The sequence below is a fragment of the Centruroides vittatus genome, unplaced genomic scaffold, assembly GCF_030686945.1.
Source record: "Centruroides vittatus isolate TY-2023 unplaced genomic scaffold, ASM3068694v2 contig_878, whole genome shotgun sequence".
In the NCBI taxonomy this organism is placed as follows: Eukaryota; Metazoa; Arthropoda; class Arachnida; order Scorpiones; family Buthidae; genus Centruroides; species Centruroides vittatus.
Window position 1 is genome coordinate 1,721,153 of NW_027122570.1, and position 20,881 is coordinate 1,742,033.

The 20,881-nt window shown below is 30.3% G+C and overlaps 1 protein-coding gene across 1 annotated transcript in view; it reads right to left on the reverse strand.

Annotated features, from left to right (window-relative positions):
* Positions 1–11,820: 11,820 nt before the first annotated feature.
* Positions 11,821–20,881, reverse strand: part of LOC136983212 (neuropeptide S receptor-like) — a 58,376-nt gene continuing 49,315 nt past the window's right edge. The window contains exons 2-3 of the mRNA XM_067279897.1: positions 16,306–16,539; positions 11,821–12,665 (exon numbers count right to left, since the gene is read on the reverse strand). Of these exons, the coding sequence (XP_067135998.1) occupies positions 12,000–12,665; positions 16,306–16,539 (900 nt within the window). The 3' untranslated portion in view covers positions 11,821–11,999. The remainder of the gene's footprint in view (positions 12,666–16,305; positions 16,540–20,881) is intronic.

Here is a 20,881-nt window from a genome sequence, read left to right on the forward strand (position 1 = left end):
ATTACCGACTTTGTACGAAAAAATATATTAACTTGTCCGATGTTCAAATGTTTCTCCGTTGCGTGTCGCTTCGTGTTGAATTTTCGTCGATTTTAAGCCTAACGAAAATTTTTATAATAATAATCGAGGCTATCGTATCGTTAAAAATTATTTCTGCATTTTGTACAAACAAAATAAATATATTGAAGAATATAAAAAAACATGAAAATTATACTTTAGAAGTAAATTTAGTATCAAAAACGTTCGATTCAGCACGACACAGTCCGACTGAAAATCGTTCCGATTACCGGCCATTCCGATTACCGGCGTTCCGATTAACGACTCTCTACTGTAGTTGTGAGTTTTAACGTGCAAGAGCACTGCTTCGACTCATTTTTGACTTATAGTGCCATTCTAAAATTTTAAGTTAATAATTGAGGACCATATCTTTGCGTTTCTTATCTTTCTATTCCTTTATGCTAAGATGTACTGCTCAGCATGTACTTCTGTGTTCTGTATTATACTTAAGTTAAGCAGTAACGGAGATCGCAGACTTCGACAGAAGCGAACAGCTAACCTATAAATAAACTAGCGAGTACCAGAAGTCAAAATTTAAAGTACGGTGCCGTATCCTATTTCTAGTCTGGACTGAAGAAACTGTGTCTCAAACATAACGTCGGTGAGTCGTTTGACACGTCTCTTCGCCGTTAAGACACCGAGTGATTTCTTGCCCCTGTACATCACAGTTTTCCTCATAGAGTCATTCATCTAACTCCTTTCAGGTGAAAAATTTGAACTGAAATCTCGGCTTTCTATCTATCTTCGTTCTCGAGATTAAGGAAGGACAGACAGTGGAAATTTATAGGTCTACAATTTTTTAAATTGGAGCCTAATGACGTTAATTTTGCACTGTCAAACACAAATCTGTATGTATGTCCTATTAATACATATAACTCTCGTTGTTTGAGTTCCTCCAATTTAGCGCAAGACTCTGTAGAGAACAATTGCAGGCTCTAAATTGAGGTTGAATTGTACTGTATTAGAAAACTGAGTTTGATATGTCTAAAAGCAAAAAGGCCACAAATATTGTCAAGTTTCAGATAAAATTATGTACAGTACATTTTATTAAATTTGTAAATATTTATAAAACCGATATGTGGCGTTTTAAAGCATATTAATGTTATACATTTATCGAAAATGTCTGAAATTTTGCAAGGAGGATTGTTTATAAGAGGATTGATGCTATTCAATTTTTGCGGTTAAACGTCGACGGGGTGGAAAGATAAAGAGAGTCGTGTGTCATATCTCGAGTAAGGTAGGACTTTAAATTAAATTAAAAATTTGCCAGGACGAATTCACATTTATATATTTATAAGACATATATATTTTTTCTAAGGGTAGGACTTTACTCGGAGGACTTTTACTCGAAGAGCTTATAGCTTGTTGTCCTTATCTTAAAAGAAAGAACAGTTATATAATGATGCATGTATTCCTTCAGTAAAAATATTATGCTTTTTTTATAGTTTACTACTATACTTTACTACTAGAATAGTAAACTATAGTTTACTATTCTATATTTTACTACTCATAAAATTATTTTGCTTTTCTTGTAGTGATAAGAAACATAAAAATGACTATATAACAATATTAATAAGTAAATAACGCTTCAAAATTGTAGTTTCGATTCTCCTCTATATTCAAATACAGCAAATACAGGTTCATAATTTTAATATACAGGTCAATTGTATGCAACAAATCTGTATAAAACTAATGATATCGAAACTATTTCACTTTATATAATATACATGTCATAAAATATAATATTTTGTTTCGTACGAAATTTATAACACATTATAACTTTATAAGTCAGAAAGTCATAATTGACTTTTGTGTGAGAATCTGATATTCAGTTAATTAAATAATTTAATTACTTAAAGTAATATTCCAATCCAATATCCTCCGGGAAAAAGGGACAAACAAAAGGTTACCGAAAAGGGAAAGACCAACCCTGACAAAACCCACACACATCCTATTTCGTTCATTTTCGTAACAGATAAAACAGATCAAATATCTTTCCAGATCAACAATTATTACTCAGGTGACAACCTAGATCCTGACCTTAGTCAATACAGACAATTAGTTATGATGAGAACTGTCAAAATCCGAGATTTATGAGGTAATTCGAGCCACGATGACGGATAGAAAATGGCAATAAATTCATCGACTATCCGCAACACCCGGACCTAAATCGAACACATTACATCATGAGTTGCATTAGCCAATTTCCCCTGCGGGACGGGTATAAAAAGAAGTCGCACCTTCATCTCGGGGCGATCCTCGAAAGAAGCCTCCAGGCCAGTGACTGTTCGGACTTCTGCTCGACACTCCAAGGACCTCTCGGAGCTTGATTTCCGAGGTAATCACTTAAAGACTGATGTAAACCTCTCTCTCTCGGTAGAGTAGTTATAAGTTACACTAATATTAACTATCTAAATGAAACCCGCGATGGTATTTCGACGAGAGCGCGTTAGTTAATGTCCGCTAAGAGAATTATTAACCTTTTATTCTGTATAGTATCTTTCGCGTTTGCACTCTCTTTGTATAATTTTATTTGTTTATTAAATATGTTGTTCTATGTTCAATGCATGTGATCGTTGAGTACGGCCGATATCTTATCACAACCTCACTAACCCTCCCACTCACTTACAACATAGGCCATCCCCTGACGCGAAGCCGGTAAGAAGAGCCCAAGCTCACCGCTCGGCCCCCTCGATTCACATTTGTATAGGTCTAATAAAGTGAAACTGTGTGTATATTATGTTGAATGCATGTAAGAGGAATCATCTATATAAATTTTTAACATATTTTTCTTGTTTAGAAACTTATTAAGTTTGCACCGTATGAAAATTATTTACGAATAGGCTAGTGTAAATGATGATGACGACGATGGAAAAATTTTGTAATTTATTAAAAATAAACTAAAACATTTTATGTACAAATTATTTTGTATGAAGATCAATTTTATTCAGAATTTAATACTGTAATAAAGAAAACATGTATTTACTATAAAAATCCATGTACAGTAAAACCTATCAAAAACGGCACCTGAATAAAACAATTATTAACACCCAATTTCATTTTCAACTATGAAGGTCGGTTGTTTAAACTATTTCTGCCCTCTGGCCAGTGAGGGCCTTTTTCTTAGCAAGCCCGTCATGAGTTCGACCAGGTCCAGAATGGGACGGCCGGATGGTGAGAGGAGGAGTCCCACGTTTCCAGACGTTCCACTGTCTGAAAAATTCCCGGGTTTATTCGACCTATCTGGGTTCGTTCCAGAATCTCGCAGAGCAGTAAGCTTCCGCCTTAACCGTTCGTCTATCCGGCGTTTAAATGAAAGTTAGTTTCTAAAATAATCGTTGAACGTCCAAACCGATAAATCATTTAATTCAGACTCCCAGCACCGTTCTTTCAGCACTGAATACTCTTCGTATAAATATGTGGGATCACCAGGAGGTACGACTTCGTCCTACCTCCTTTTTCTCGGCTAACAGGTCGGTGAGACCTGCCCACGGTCAAGGATGGCTGCTTCCGGACTGGAGTTTACGTGTCCCGAGATATCGGGCTTAATTGGTTAGGTCGAGTGGAGGAGTGAGTGGGCTCGTCGATAAGTCAGAGGCGATACCCGAATAAATGACTCCATTGAAACAACAACAACAAAATTTATTGATAGACAAAATGGACGGATACAAATTCGACATCTATATCTAGTAATTGACCGAGCCCGAAACGGGGGAGGGTCCGAGAGAGAGTTTACAAAAAATTGGTCGTCATACCTCGTCCTGGACGTCGGAAGTTTTTCGTCGGGTTTCGGAGAGGCGGCGGGCCTTCGTTAAAGATGGGCACTTCGGATAATGATCGGACGACCCCGTTATTTTTTCCGTCGCCTCCTTTTATATCTTAAGTCACGTGATTTGTTGTCGCCAATAGCGGTTATCGATGATTAGCTCTCCGTGACTCAGGTTTAAGATCCGCTGAGAAAGGAAGCGATATCCGGAGATGGAAGGATGAACGTCCGTTTTTCTTCGAGTAAAATTTTGGTAGGGATTCTTATCAAGGGGGAGGGGGGTTGGTGGAGGGTTGGTTCGTTCAGAGATTCGGGGTTGCTCGGTCCGGCACCTCACAAATATAATAAATTTAAAAACTTTTAGGTAAAATGAAATAAAGAAAAAGTTAGTTTTAAAAAGTGTGCTGTCCAATCTAATTTAAGGGATTGAAGGTACAATAGTTTAAAAGTGAAAATAACTAATTATCAAAGATCTATGAACCGTGTTATGATTCAATCAATTACAATACAATTCTCAATTCCTGTACTTGCCTGTACTTGATTGAAGGATTAGTTTTATATTGATTTTTTTCTTCTTTATTTGACCTCAACTATCATTTACTAAGTTTATTAAACACTCTAACTTTGCTTGCTCACTTTCTCTCTTTCTTTTGTCTATATATATATAAATTCCTAAAATTTTGTAACACATAAATAAAATAAAAGTTTGCAATGTTTTTTAAAATTAGAAAAGAAAAGGTCTATTCGTGTGATATACTTTTAAAAATTCATGTATAGGTAAACATAATCGGTAAATACTTTTTATAATTTCAATTTATTATACAATAATTTCTGCCATGACAGTAAAAAAATGATGGCTAAATAGAATTACATTTCTGATTATAAATATATATTTTACAGTAATATCAAGAAGATTCACATCAACTATTGGATTTTACAGTTGTTTTCTTTGTATAAACGATGTTTTATTTCTATTCAGAAGTCTAAATAATGAATTAATCTTAGCATATTTCACTTTATTAGATTAAATGTAAATAGAGTATATGGAATAATCAGACTATTTTCTACTAATAAGAATTAAAATTCAGCATCATAAAAATGATGAAAACTGTTTTCTGTAATTTTTTCTGCAAATGCATTAAAATGTCTTTTTAATAACTTATATACAAATTAAAAATTATAATCTAAATTATATTGTTAAATAATAACTTTTTATTTTTTCCGCCTCATGCAGCATTCAAAGAAAAATATATTCTGTATTCCTAAAAGTGGACCAAACGTTTTTAATATTTATAATTCCGTTAATCCGGTATTTTCTGAGAAGTATGCGATAATACAAAGTTGTTAGCGTGTTAGTGTTCCACGAAAATCAGAAAAATTATTTGGACACGTACTACGAAAAGAACCCTTCACAATAATGTCGTCTTCATTTTTCTGTAAGTTTTCAATCAGTTTTATTATAGTATATTATCAGCATTGTATCGTCTTCAGATTTATTAAAGAACGTGCGTATTGCGTAAACAAGTAAAAGGAACTCAGCAGCGTGCGCTACTACTACTACGGAAACGGAGTGATACTGATTAACAAACAAACTTCTACTGTACCATCTTTTAAAAGTTTATTTGAAGAGGCTGTATTTTAGTAAATTTGATTTTGGATGTGGTCGTCAGAATCACAATATATATTAAAATCTCTTACTGTAGGTTAGTGACAGGATCTTTTCTCGTGTTCGTTATAGTTTCCATCGGGCCTACAATGGAAATAGCAGGATAATGAGATGGGACAAGACATATTAGGATTAGGTCGCCTAGGAAAATTTCTCAGCCTATGTGCACTCAAACTCAATTTCCCTAGAGTTGCCGGTCAATGCCTTTATTGTCACTTGTCAGATATTATATTATTCTACATTCCCCTATAAATTAATGGATATTGCTTTAATTAGGTAAATTGCTTTTGGGATTAAACTTAAATACATCACTATCATATATCTATATATTCAACCATATTTACACATCTTAATATAAATAGGTTACGTTGGATTAAGTTTCTTTTAATAAACGAGAAAAAAAAATTGAAAACGATTAATCTTCTCTCGAATTGGCTAATATAACCTTTTATATTTAACATTGCAATTCTCATTACTGATTACTGATCGATAAAATTACTGCATTTAACTGACATATAAAAAGGAATGAGTTTTATTTCAAAAAATTACATCGAAATTCTAAAGAACATAAAACAACAAATGAGCAATTTATCATTATTAATCGTTTTTCTTGTTCATCAAATACGATTACTCTTCTATAACTGATAATATACTCTCTTTATTATTTTTCTTTCAATAATGTTTTATTTTTGTTATCGATAAATTTATTGTTTTTCGAATTATTTTGCGTTTAAACTATTCGAATCTTTAGGAAGAATATTTAATCATCAATAATTTTTGTAAATTATTTACATTTTTTCGCTATTAAAATGTTAAAATTTTTGCAATTTTCATTAAATAAACACATTTTATATTAAAAGATAAGATTTTAAATTAAACATTTAATTAAAACTAAATTAAAAGTTTATTTTCTGCTAGTAAAATTACATTTTTTTAATAACAAAATATCGACAGTATTTTAAATGTCATTTTATTAAAAAAAACTGAAAAATAGTAATGTATGTAAATGAAACCGTACGAAATTAGTTAATTTAGAATATACTATATTCAAATACATTATGAAAAACGGTTTTAAAGGTTTTCTTTCTTTAAACCATTGGTTTTCAAACGTGGACGTGTGTCTCTAGTGGAATGTGAGAATCTTTATAGAGGCTCAAACAAATGATCAATAGTATTGTTTATTTTCGAGTAAAAAACTGCCGAATACTGCACTGTCTATTCACTAGTTTGAACATAACATAGAATTAAAACTCACTTCTCTGTTTATTTCACAGAAATGATTACATGGTAAGTTATCATTATGGTTATTTATGACTGTGGCGATTATTACTTGTAAAAATTTCATTTTATTTAACAGCAAGTATCTCCTTTATAATAACTTATTCTTCTTTTGTTTGAAATATCAAAAATCTATAAGAAAATCTTAGTTTTGTTAGAATAAAGTAAATTATAAGGAAATTATATTCTTTAATGAAAACGGGCACGAGAATTGTTTTACAAAATACGAGAGGTTCCTCTTTAAAATGTCTGATAACCACCGATACAAAATAAAATACCAAATTTTAATAATTATCTGATTTAACGAATGAAAGTTTCTATATTATGATAATTAATAATTAAAGCAAATCAAAAATAAAATTGCTTCTAAAAGTAATAATAATATCATTCGTGATTTATGTAATGTATTCGATTAGCGTGCTGAAGTTTATATCTTCTTTATTTTATAAATAGTAAATTTAATTTTTATATTCATAATACTTTTATAAATTAAATATAAAAATAACGCATATTCATTTTTAATTATATAATAAATGTAGGTTATCTAGTATTATACAGGAGATAGTTTTTCATACTTCTCAACAAGGATAGACATATTTAAAATCCTTTTAAAACGTAAGTCATATTTTTCAAATATTTATTTTAAAGGATTAAATGTATTTATATATAATCTGATTAAAACTGTTTTACTAAAAACGTCTAGATGAATGATAGTGACGTTAAAAGCCTATAACATTAAAGATGAAATAGTTTTATACTTTCAAGCTTTTTTTTTATCCAATTACGTGCAAAAAACAGGTGATGTTTGTATTTAAGTTATGTTTTTCAACTAATTTCAGAATTTTTCTTATTACCTATAAAAAATTTAAACTTAGAAACATGAAAAAATAATACCATTTTAATCCAATATATAAAACTATTGGCCTGTAACTAACGAGTAAGTACACCTCAAAACCAGGGCCGGATATACCAATCCAGGGGCCCTGGGCACAAATTCGGTGGGGTCCCCCCTTTAAGAGTAGGCAAATTTGATGATTTAGAAAATTTACACAAAATACTGTACTTTCAATTAGATTTGAACTAGGAAGTTGTAAATTTCATTTAAAAATAAGGTTATTGTAAACATACATATATTTTATTGTGTAAAACTAATTATTTTAATTTAACTGAAAAATACCTATGTGAAATTTTTTCCCGAAATTTTCCGATGTTTCCTAGGTTTTTTCTCGGGTTTGGTTTTCTCTGCCTGTTGCCCTCAAGATTAGGCTACACTAGGCTGTCGCGGTAATACAAAAAAAATTATGTTTAAACATAATTTTTTTTTTAGTTTTGTGGGGGCCCTGGGCACAGGCTCCAAATGCCCTTATGTAAATCCGGCCCTGCTCAAAACTGTAAGTAAATTTTAAAACATATACATTTATTATATTTTATTTTTATAATATTCAATATAAATTGAAACAGATTTTATTTTTCTGTTAAAGTTCTGAACCTATTTATCATTCAAGCTAATTTTAAAAAATTGAATATTATGGAGAAAATTTTTGGTAAACAACAATAATTTTTTTTATAGAGTTTAGGAATTTTTTTTATTTATTTAACTGTGTAATAAATATAAGATAAATCAAATATTACAAGTGTCAAAATATGGTATTTAAAAGGCATTTTAGAGGATTTAAAATATCAATTTGGTTATTAATAAGATTAAAGAATCACTTAATAAGAGAAGAAAAGTATCGGTTTGAATCACTTGTACAGCTTAGAATGATTGTTACAGATATATATATATATAAACATAGTGAAGATCTCAGTCTGATCTCATGAAGATCTAGTGATGATATCTCCCGAACTCCGTTTTGTCGAGTTGAGTTCCGTATGTGTCACGATCCGATAGTTAATTCCGGTTCGATGAAAGTACACCTCCACACTCAAATTTTTACACTATTTACAGTTTATTTACAATATGTAGAATATACAAGTTTGAAAACATAATATTTACTGGATAACAGCAGGTGGTGTCTTACTACTGATTGATTACCCGGAACTACACAGCTTTTGGGGAGGCGTCAGTCACTTGGGAGTTGGCTCAACCGTGTGGCCGTCCTGTCTCTACACTAACCCTTCTCAGAGGGATTCCTAAGAGGAAAACACCCTCTCTACACCTCACGGGCTTCCTAAGTGTCTGAGACTACCACGTATTCGGTCTCTCGCCCTTCTCTCCGTTTCTCTCGCCACTCTTACTATTTAAAGAGTTTTTCGACGACAACTTATCAGGGTTCTTCCTTTCCTCGGAAGCTTTCAAAAACGTCCGCTCTTCTCCCAACGAAACAGCTTACCGTAACGTCCGTCACTTGTTTACATTTTTTTCTAGTCGACTAACATGTGGTAAACACATTGACGCCTACACACAAGTCCCGTAAACAGAGACGCTACCCCCTTTGTCTCCCCGAGTGTTTACAACCACAACGCCAGGTGGGACCAATTAACAAGGTCTTGTCGCTTTTACCCCTACTGTGTTAAAAGCGATCCTTTACAAACATTAAACATCATGATTTTTGTATTGAGAGATTTAGATGTAATGGTTAGGAATATAAAAGCTGAAATCTTTATTCAAGACATTAACATTTTATTTTTAACTTTTATAATGATTTAATTAAAAACACAAAGTTAATGCCTTGAACAAGTAAAATTATAATTATTATATAAGCCATAATTAATATCTTTTTAAATGAAATTTTTCAGTAATATACGTAATTAACATTAATGTATAGCAATCAAAATTCACTTTTCGGAAATAGCCTTGTTTTTAATTTTTATTTAAATACGTCTAAACAAATGAACGAAATTAACATTTAAAAGGGTTAATATAATTACAAATAGTACAGCATATCACTTATTTTTCATTTAAAAAATTATTTGAAAGTTAATACTTTTTACGAGTGTTGTTTTTATTGTTGATAAACGGTAAATATCACATCGACAATTGATTTTTCAATGTAAATCACATCTTTACTAATTTCTTAATTGCAATGAAAGTAAAGGATATATTTAAAATGTTGATTAATAATTTTAAATTACCGTTTAAAATGATTAATTACTGTAATTAATGCTTATCTTTGAAGTGTGCATTGCGTGATTGAATAAGAAATTGTTTTCGGATACACCATGCAATACACACTTCAAAGATAAACGTACGGTATAATTGTAGAAACAATGAATAAATAACGTTATAATACAGTATTTGAATTAAGTTTTACAGAATGCAGATGATAATTAAAGACTAGAAGAAATATTCCTTTTTTACAAAGTTCATTATAAACAAAAAAATATTAAATTATAATTATTTTTATACTTTTAAATTTATTTCTTAATATCAACTTGTATGTTTGATGTCATCATTATAAGATTAGTTGTTTAATATATTACGAAAAAAAGGAATGAAATGAGATATTTTTGAGTAGTGGGACGAGACCAAGCTCGATGAGTGTAGGATTTAAACGAGTTTTTAACTTGCATCGATATAAAAGTATGTTTTGAAATTAAGTAAAAATATACTTATTTTAGAAGAATTTTACTTAAGTTTTTTTTTTCAATTCTTGGAGGAGTTAGGAAAATTTACAATTTTGTTTTTGCAAAGTAGTAACTTTGGTCGAGTTGTGAAATTCACATTTAATGTAATTTTTTAAAATAATTTCTTTTTGATAGATGATTAACAGTTTCTTTTTACTTTTGATAGTCGATAAAATTCTAGGATGCGAGCTAAAATTATCGAAAACAAAAGTTCCTCCAGGAAAGGACATCATTAATAAGACATTGCCATAAAAAAATAATGAAAATAAAAATAAATGTACTTACTCAACAAAAAAACTGTTAATATTTTCATAATTTCTTCGTGCACAGTTTTGATGTGACATTACTACATCCTCTACCAAATCATAGTTCATTTGACGCCAAACTTCAAACGTCGAGCGTTTCCACTAACGTTCCAAACGCCATTGTCAAACTTCTAGGCTTATAGGTAGGTGGCGCTGAACGTCTGACGTACACGTTTTCGCATTGAAAACGTCGGCCGCAGCCTTTCTCTCTATTAGCAAACGTAATTTTCATTTCACTCAAAATACTTGAGATTTTCTCCCATTTTTGTATTCTTATGTATATGTTGTTTTCTATATAAATCGTTTATTTCGCTTAAAAGATTGTTTAAAAACAAAACGAAATTAATTATTATTTTTAAGTACGGATAATCATTGTATTCCTAAGGAATGCCAATGTAGTGAAAAACATTAATTTTAAAAATATTTTAGATATGTATTGAAATATGTAAAATTAATGCATTTTTATTTATTTTACACTAAAAATTGAAAACTTTAATCTTAATATAATGAAAATTATATTAATTAATATAGATGCAAAGGTAGTATACGAGTTATTTTTTTACGGCGTGAATTAACATGTAAAGATTCAAATTTATAACATTTTTGAACTGTAAATAATTTTAATTATTTGTTCAAAACTAGTAAATACGAATGATATGCTAAACACTTTATTTTGTAACTTATATTTATAAACATCATTTGAATTACAATTATTGATATTGTAGAATTAAATTACATCAAAATTAGTAACTTGAATATGCGATTTTTTTTCCTTTTTTCAGAAGCGCTTTACCACATTTATTACATTTCGTACACACGTTGACTTTATTATAAATCAGTATCAACGTGAATTCCTATAAATTAGTCTGAATAGTGTCAAATAGTTGTTTGGATACCATTCGAAGAGACAGAATAATTGATAATCAATTTCTCGAGCTTTATAGTAATTTTCTTTTAAAATAATACCAATAACATCAGTAATTTCTAATGTAATTTTCTTTAAAATAATGTCATCATTATTTTATCAAATGTAAATAAGTTACTGATATTATTTTGAAAATATACAGAATATCATCATTATAAATTTGTTAGATATTTGTGAAATAAAATAATTACAAATCGACAGCAATCTTTCTTTTTAATTTTATTCGAACTTCAGAAGAACATATTTAATTGCACTTTGAATAAAAATTGAAATTATTAACAACAATTTTCTAAAGAAAAAAAGATATATTGAACATCCATTTCTAAAACAACATATCGATGTTAATTATATTTTGGAAATTGTTTGAATAAATTCATCAAGTATAGTCTCTTATTGTAAAATATTAATAGCCTCCGTAACTTCGAGTTTATACTTTTACAAACAAGTTGTAGCGAAATGATCCTTTTCTTCGCAGGTACACACTACAGTTTCAATAGGTGGTCTATTTTGAAGTGTAATGTTTTCGTTTTGAGGCATAGAAGGACCATTACTACAACGTGTTTCTATAGAATTTCCGTGACCGCTATACGATTGACTCGAAATACAACTTTTAAAATCTTTTTTACGGTATATAATTTCCATGAAACCTTTACGAACCCTTACGTTGAAATATCCGTAAAAGATGGGATTAAGAGCACTGTTGAAAAGGGCTAACGTTTCTGCGGCAATTATAATTTTTTTGGGCACCTTTATAGAATAATTGCTATAGATGCGAATGTTGTGTACCACGAAATAAGGAGTCCAACAAATAACAAAACTGGCAATAATACATATTGTTAATTTTAAAGTTTTAATCTTGGCTCTCGGTATGGTAGATGCGGCATTAATCGACCTTCGAAGAGACATCGTTTGGGAACCTCTCCCGGCTTCCCAAATAGCTCTAAGAACATTAACGTAGCAATACGAGATACAAAACGTCGGAATAATCAAGATATATGTGGTGAGCCATGTAAAATATAGTTTCCTTTGCCAAATTGCAGTATAACCTTGGCTGACACATTCGTATCGTACGCGTCCACTTTCAGTAATTCCAGCTTCCACCTTAAAAAAAATTAAAGGTAAAATAGGTAATTCCGTTTTGAATTAGAAACGCGAAAATATGAAAAAAACAGTGTTAATAAAAATTTCCTTTCGTATAGTAATAAATATCAATAATACGAATAAATTGAATGATCATACCGACAGAAATAAAGATATAAAATCAGAGGATTTACTATATTAAAACAGTTTCTGTAAATAATCTAATAAATAATTAGCAATCGAGTATTTCGCATCAATCCTCAGTAAAAGTAGCCTATATAAATCCCATAGATGCCTCTCAGATTGAAATTGACTTCTTATACCATGTATTAATTATCATTTAAACTTATTTCATGCTTGTGCTTTCTGTAATTTCATAAAATATTTTTATGTCAGATCATTTAGTAAAATTTCTTCGCTATTAAAAATGCAAGAAAATTAAAATAAACAAACTTCATTTAAACATAATTAAGCAACTATTCAAATATTGATATAAATAAATTGCTTCACAAACTTCACAGAAATTATATGTAATAATTTATTGAGAGTGTAAAATAAAAATTTGTCAAACATTTAGGCTACAATTTACTAATAATATAAAAATTTTTTAATGAAACTAAATAATTTTATTATTCCTATTCGCTTAAATCATTGGAAGATTAAACGAATAAAATAAAACAAATTTTTCAGTTCGAAAACGAAAAACTTTATAATAATTCGTAAGCTTTATAAATTTATTTGATTTCATAATGTATATACGTTGAACTGCTGTTAATATTTCTCTTAATTAAATGTTAAAATAAGAACTTATTTATATTTATCAATGTTAGGACGTTGTGAATGTGACCTTTACCCTTGAAATCGTCGCGTCCTCTCCTCTGCTATGCGAGAGGTGAGTGGAGTTATGTGAACTCTGTTAAGGGGAAGTGGTACTCCGGTCCTCACTACAGTTTGAACGTGTGTTGTACTCTGACGTACTGTACATTCCTTTTTAGTCCTCTCATTCTTTGTCTTACCTCGACACCATCCTTCATCATATCTACATTCTGACATGGTAGCAGAGCATGGTTGTTTAAGGATTTAATGATCGAAATTTACCATATGGAAAGGATCTAATTGGAGATTCAAGTAAGTGATATATACTTGTTTGTTTACGAAAGGCATAACCTGTTTGAACAACGAACAACGCCATGAATAGTGTGAGGAGTACAGCATGTAGATAAACTCAATGATGGCAACTACGAATCGTGGAAGTTACAAATCACGAGCATACTTGTTTTCAATGAACTTTGGTCGTAGGTAAATGGATCCATAGAAAAACCAGACGCCGATCCTGGACGAATAGATTAGCAAACAAAAAATGAAAAAGCTTTAGCATTAATCTTACTAGGCATTAAGCAGAACCAGTTGAGCCATATAAAGAGGACAGAAACTTCCAAAGAAGCATGGGATGAATTGGAAAGGATACATAAATCGAAAGGTCGAATTAAAAGGGCAGTACTATACAGACAGCTTTATCAGATGAAAAAGGGAACTGAACAATCAATGTAGAGACATGTAAGTGAATTCATAGAAAAGGCTGAACAATTAGAAGAAGCGGGTATCCCGATTCCAAGTGAGTTACTATCTATAATGTTACTAAATTCATTGCCCGATGAATACGAGACATTTCGAATTGCCATTGAGTCCAGAGACAACATACAGAAACCTGAATTGTTAAGAATAAAATTAATTGAAGAAGAAATAAGACGGCAAGAGAAGGAAGAGTTTTTAGTCGAACAAAGTGCACTGTGCATAGGATCGAAACAAAAGAAAAGTTCTTTCCGACAAAACTACCCAAAAGGAAATAATCGTTCTTCTTCACAATTCACAGGAACATGCTACATATGTGGTATACCAGGCGACCGTGCAGCTGAATATAGAAGTAATAACAGTTATTCACAAAGGAACAATATACGCAAAAAGAATGACACTATGACGGTCACAGTACAAACGGCCCAACCTCCAAACTCAACGCACTGGTGTCTTGATAGAGGAGCCACCGCACATATGTGTAGCGACTGTACGAAAATTTATAGAGATAAATCAAGATCTCCACAAAGAAATACAAACTGCAGGAAAAGATGCATTTAAATCCGCTGGAACTGGATCAATTAATATAAGCTTGCGTGTCATCGTCACTTCCATCGTCGAAAGCGCAACAGATTTTTGTTTTCTTGATTCCCAACTAATGAGTCCGTTCGCTAGAATTATCATGTTCCCTGATGAAGACTTCCGGTCGTCAATATCTCCGGCTCAATCTGAGTCCACATGTGCGTACAGCTTCTGATCGCACTTCTCGTAGTTTAGACCATAATTTACAGTCGCTTGAATGTATCGAATACTCTCTTGGCCATTTTCCAATGAACGATACCTGGATTAGAGCAAAAACGGCTTAACACGCTAGCTGTAAATGCCAGATCTGGGCGTGTCGAGTTCGCCAGATAAAGGAGTCCGCTGACAAGTGGCCCTCTCCGACGTGACCAAGGAAGTCATCCATATGAGAAAAATGCTAAGAGAAATGGGATTTGAAAGTTATGTGAATACACCAACAATAGTTCACTGCGACAGTCAGAGCGCTATTCAGCTGAGCAAAAATATCGTTCATCATGGGAGAAGTAATCACATTGATATCACGTATCACTTCTCCCGTGAAGCTTAAGAAAAGGGCGAAATTAAAACAGAATCATCCCTACCACAGAGGTGAAAGCGGATATGCTAACGAAGGCTCTCCCGAGAAGAAAACATGAAGCGAACGTCAAGCTGCTTGGTAAACAAAGTCTAGATAGAACCAGCGGTAACTATTTATAATAGTGAAGACCGATAACACGATATATATATATATCACAATGGATACGAGAGTGCTTGTAAAGAAAATTATCAAATGATTAGTTTCAGTGTATACGCAGACTCAGACTCTGGGCACACTGACAGAGAGATTGTTAGGAAGTTTTGAATGTGACCTTTACTCTTGAAATCGTCGCGCCCTCTCCTCTGCTATGCGAGAGGTGAGTGAAGTTATGTGAACTCTGTTAAGGGGAAGTGGTACTCTGGTCCTCACTACAGTTTGAACGTGTCTTGTGCTCTGACGTACTGTACACTCCTTTTTAGTCCTCTCATTCTTTGTCTTACCTCGACACCACCCTTCATCATATCTACATTCTGACAATCAACTGCTATAAAATCGAATTTAAAAAGAAAGTTGTTAAATTATCTTCTGTTTAAAAATATTAATGACTACATTGAATGATATGATGATATATATAAATTTTATTTTTTCGATAAAATTGAAGTTTAAGAATAAAACAATGTATAAAAGTATATTACTGTATAAATTTATTCATTTGTTCTGATATATTTTCGATTTTAATTTGAATATATTTGCATTTAAATAGAAGAAACTATTCAGAAAATTAATAAATTATTTCAAAAATTTTAATAACGTAATTAATGAAATCTTATTAATATTTTTATATTTTCTTGCATTTTCACATTTCAATCATTATATATGTGCTGAATTATTTACTGAAATTTGTAAATATAAAGTATATTCAATGAAATAAATTAGGCATATTGATTTAATAAACTAAAACAATATTAAACATTTAAATTCAAAATATACCTGAACAAATATAAACAACTGTGGGATTGCCAAGATGAAGGCTAACATCCAGGATACGGCTATCATAATTTTGGCTTGTCTTATTCCTCCCGCAGATGTCAAAGGTCGGCAAATTGCTTGATATCTGTCATAACTCATAGTAGTAAGTATGAAAGTTGTGCTTGCCAAAGTCACAATTTGAGCGTAAACAATAATTTTGCACGCGGCTCCTCCTAGAACCCATTCTCCAAATACCTATTTGAAACAAAAATATTGTAAATGAAACATCTTAACTTTCATAGAAACTAATTTTATATCGGAGAATTAAGTAAAAATAAGTTAATTGATTCATTATAATATAAAGACATTGTTCTATCTATAAGCAGAAATCGTTAAAGTTTCAAAAGAAAGTTTGTTTAATTCAAATCTTTCCTATTTAGAAAAAAATATTAATTATTTTCTAGAACACTTCGTAAATTTATCAATCTAACGCAACATTAAACAAAATATTTTTTAATATCGATTTGCATAAAACTTGATTAAATTACATAATTTTCATTTTAAACTTTGTATTAAATTATATTATAAAGTATTTTTTCATAATAACCAATGTCATAAATGAAATTTTTAATAAAATTAATAAAATTATTAAATTTATGGATATTATAATCACGTTTAAAGCTTAAAATCATAAATAATTATCGTTTTGCCATTCTGTTAGATGATGTTTTTGGAAACCTCGTTGACAGAGACTCGATCGATAATTTTAAAAAGTATCTTTCAGGATATAAAAATTATATAATTAAATTAAACTAATTAAAAAAAACATCTTGCTCTTTCCTTCCGCTATTTTAATATTGATATTCAGTAACTTTCGTATAAAGTAATGAATGTACACAGTACATATTAATTAAATCATTGTAAAATAATACCATTAAATTTTTTTGGTTAAATATATTTATTAAAATGCTTTCAGTTAATTAATTATTTTAATATAAAATATATTTATTTATTTATTAATATTCTTGACAAAAATGCACTACATAAAAATTGTGTTGTAAACAATGCAATGAGATGTAAAAGAAAAAGTTTATAAATAATAAGACAATGTTATTTCATTTTCGATCGACAACAATATATTTGATTTTACTTTATAAAATTCCCTACCTGGAAGCTATATCGTGAAGTAATTTTTGTATCATCTCCTTCAGTCAACGTTTATAATTCAAAAAATATTACAAAATTATAACTATAATACTATTATTATACTTTACAATTTTTGTTATCGTAATTTTAAAACTAAAAAATCTATTCAGGGTATTTTATTTTAAAACTTCTTATCAATAATATACAAACTTAAAGAAAATTGAAAATGCCAGAAACTAAAAGGAAGATTTGAGTGTGTTCTAATAGAAGTATCAACAAAATTGACAAATATTTACTAAAGAATATAATAGTCTCTAAAACAGCACTTAAAAGGTAGAATATTTACTAGTCATTTAAATTTCTACAACATTCTTAGATTTAAATTATTTTAAAAATAATCAAAAGAAAAATAAATGTTAGACTGTACTTTAAAAATGTCATTAATAAAATCCATTTTTAAAGAAATTAAATTTTTAGTAAAAAAAAGTTTGAATTTTTAAATTCAAATTATTTTCTAGAAGGCGCAAAATAAAATTAATTACTTTTTAAATACATTAACTCTTGCCCATATATTTTATATAGTAATTATAATTTTAAAATAAACGTTGGAATACAAAAATAACATTCTTTAAGTCATTTTCAACGCTAATCTTAAATTTTTGTCGCCATTTATTGACATTTCCCAATATTTTAATAACAAAAGAATTTCTTTTCAATTTGAAATTAATTTTCTTTAATTGAACTGTAAAGAAAATTAATTGAATTTTCATTTGTAATAATAATAATAATAATTTTATTTGCCAGGGAAAGTTTCCCTGTAAGGGGGTGGTACAAATACATGTACTGTACTACTGAAAGAATTAATACATGATAAAAATACATATTACATAATTTTGTAGTGACTATTAACCAACATAATTTATTGTGAGGCACTGATAGTACCTTTAAAATATATTATTATAAAGGATTAGCCCAAACATACAGCAACAAATAATTAGATGTTACCAAGATTTTCTCAGTGATTTTAACAAAGTAGTAACAAATTTTATGGGTATCCTTTCTGCTGATGAAGTTTAGGTTAATTTTAAAGTCGAGAAGTAATCCATCGTTGCGTATTCTTGTAATGTCATATTTTTCACACAGTTTGGTTAGTTCTTGGCAATTTGAAGTAAATGGAGCATAGAGGTGTCATCAGCTTGGGATAATTGGCAGTAAGTAAGCGAGTTTCCAGACTTGAATCGTATCTGTGAACAGTAATTCTGATATACCAAATGTATTTAAGATTCCTCAAAATTTATAATGCCGAGGCTGCCTGTTTATTTCTCGTTATCGTACTGCTTTATCATTTCTTAATATACAAAATCGGTATTATCTACACATTTGTATTTATTGTAGTAGAATTTTATAATACGTTTTAATATCTGGGGAAAGCCCAGATAAAACTTGACTCATAACGGAAGGCGTATCCAGGTATGGTATTTTCAGGATGAAGTGACTTGCTATGGAAGTAAATGCAGAATTTCTAGGTTGTATAAGTAATCCAGTCCCCATATTGGGTTTACATAATAGATAAGATTTACAAAGGTGTTGTGGAGTTTAAATTGAATATTCAAATTTGATGTTTTCATTGTTGCCCATAGAATTAATAAATTGTCAATTACTTGTTTAACTTTGATAACTAATTGCCCTGACTCTTCCAATTGATAATAGTAAGAAATTGATTATTAGAAAAAAATTTTTACAGACTTGAAGTTTATCTTGTTTGATGATTTGTCATTTAGTTATATCTATTCTTGACGATGGAAGAAAAGTGTCTACTTGTACCAGTTTTCCAGAGGTTAAACTGTAGGTTAGCTTTTCATGGTTGATTAATAGAATATCATTACGCAGTTTAACCTGCGAATTTTGTTTACGTAGTTCGTAGAAAGTTGGTAATAAAGATTTCCGTCTAGCTCTTGAATTATTATTTAAGTCCGGAGAAATTTGTAACTTATTCCATTCTTCTAATAAGTTTTGTTGTTTTTTCCGTATAATGGTAGTAAAAATACGGTCTCTAATTTTATTATTGCTGAGAGTAACTCTTAATGTTATATTGGGCGTTTTAGACAGTTGAACTATCTCTAGTATATCCTCTTGAGCTATATTTTGTAAATTTAAAAGAGAAGTAATAAAATTATGTATTTCTGCTCTTGAGGTGGTTTTATGGTTTGGATAGTTGTACATAATAATGTTATTGTAGCGATGTTCGTTAATTAACGAGTCCATTTTAAATTGAATGCAATCCTTATTAATTTGTAACTTATCTACCTGTTGTTTTAAGTTAATTAATTGTTCCTCCATTTTTAGCTGGTGGTCCTTCGTTTCACGGATATTTTCGTGAATAGTTTCGAGATCTTGTTTTATCATAACCATTTGTCTAAAGAGTTTGTCGTTAGCAGTATTAATCAAATCCGATATTTTATTCCATAACACTGAAGTAGAAGTGTCTGGAAATTTATCCGGTTTAGTAGAGAGATAATGGTCAGATTTAGTTGACTCACCTGAAATGTCATTTACACTAATTTGCGATGAATTTAAGATGAGATTCATTTCATCACTAGGTTCATTATGAAGATTTTTTCCAGAGTTGAAGTTAAAGTCCAATATTGTCTTGGAATTTGACGAGAGAGGCTGGTTCTTCTTGGTATCCGGTTTGGCACGGTTTATTGGAGGCCTTCCCCGCTTAGGTGGAGAACGTTGCATTTTTAATAATGATGTTATTATTGAAATAATTTATCTTAATAAGTTATAAATTTAAACTTTTAACAACAATAAGAGACAAAAACGTATGTTGCTTAGGCTTAGTATAGATAAACCAGGAGCACAGGAAAAAGCGCCAGCAGCCTCGACCGATGAACACGCCCCCTTCATTTGTAATAATTATAATATTTAATTATTTAATTTCGGAACAAAAATTAGTTCTTAGAAAGTATGTAATAGAAAGTATGTAACATAACTTTAAACAGTAATATTATGATTTGTTGAAATACAATTATATAGTCTCTTTCGATATATTAGATTTTAAAAAGTTATTTTATTTAAATAGCATTAAATTGTCTACTTTACTATTCATATTTGTTTTATTTGTTACTTTCAAATGTTGAATCAAACATAACCGATCATCACCATCAGAACTGAGAAAATTTAAAGCTAATTTTCACTCTTCTGGTTTATTTTTTAATCATCTTTCAGTTCTATGATGATCGAGTTCTTCTGTGATTAAGTCGGAAAATTAAATGAAGCTTGTAGAAGTCTTTCTGAATTTGTAATGTATGATGTACTGTATGTTACATTATCGTCCAGATGACATCTTTCCGAAGAATTGAAAGCGACGAAGAGAATTCCTCTATATTTATTGTCTACTGGCTTTCTTTTCTTATTTACTTTCTAATATCAACGTTTCATCTTCTCC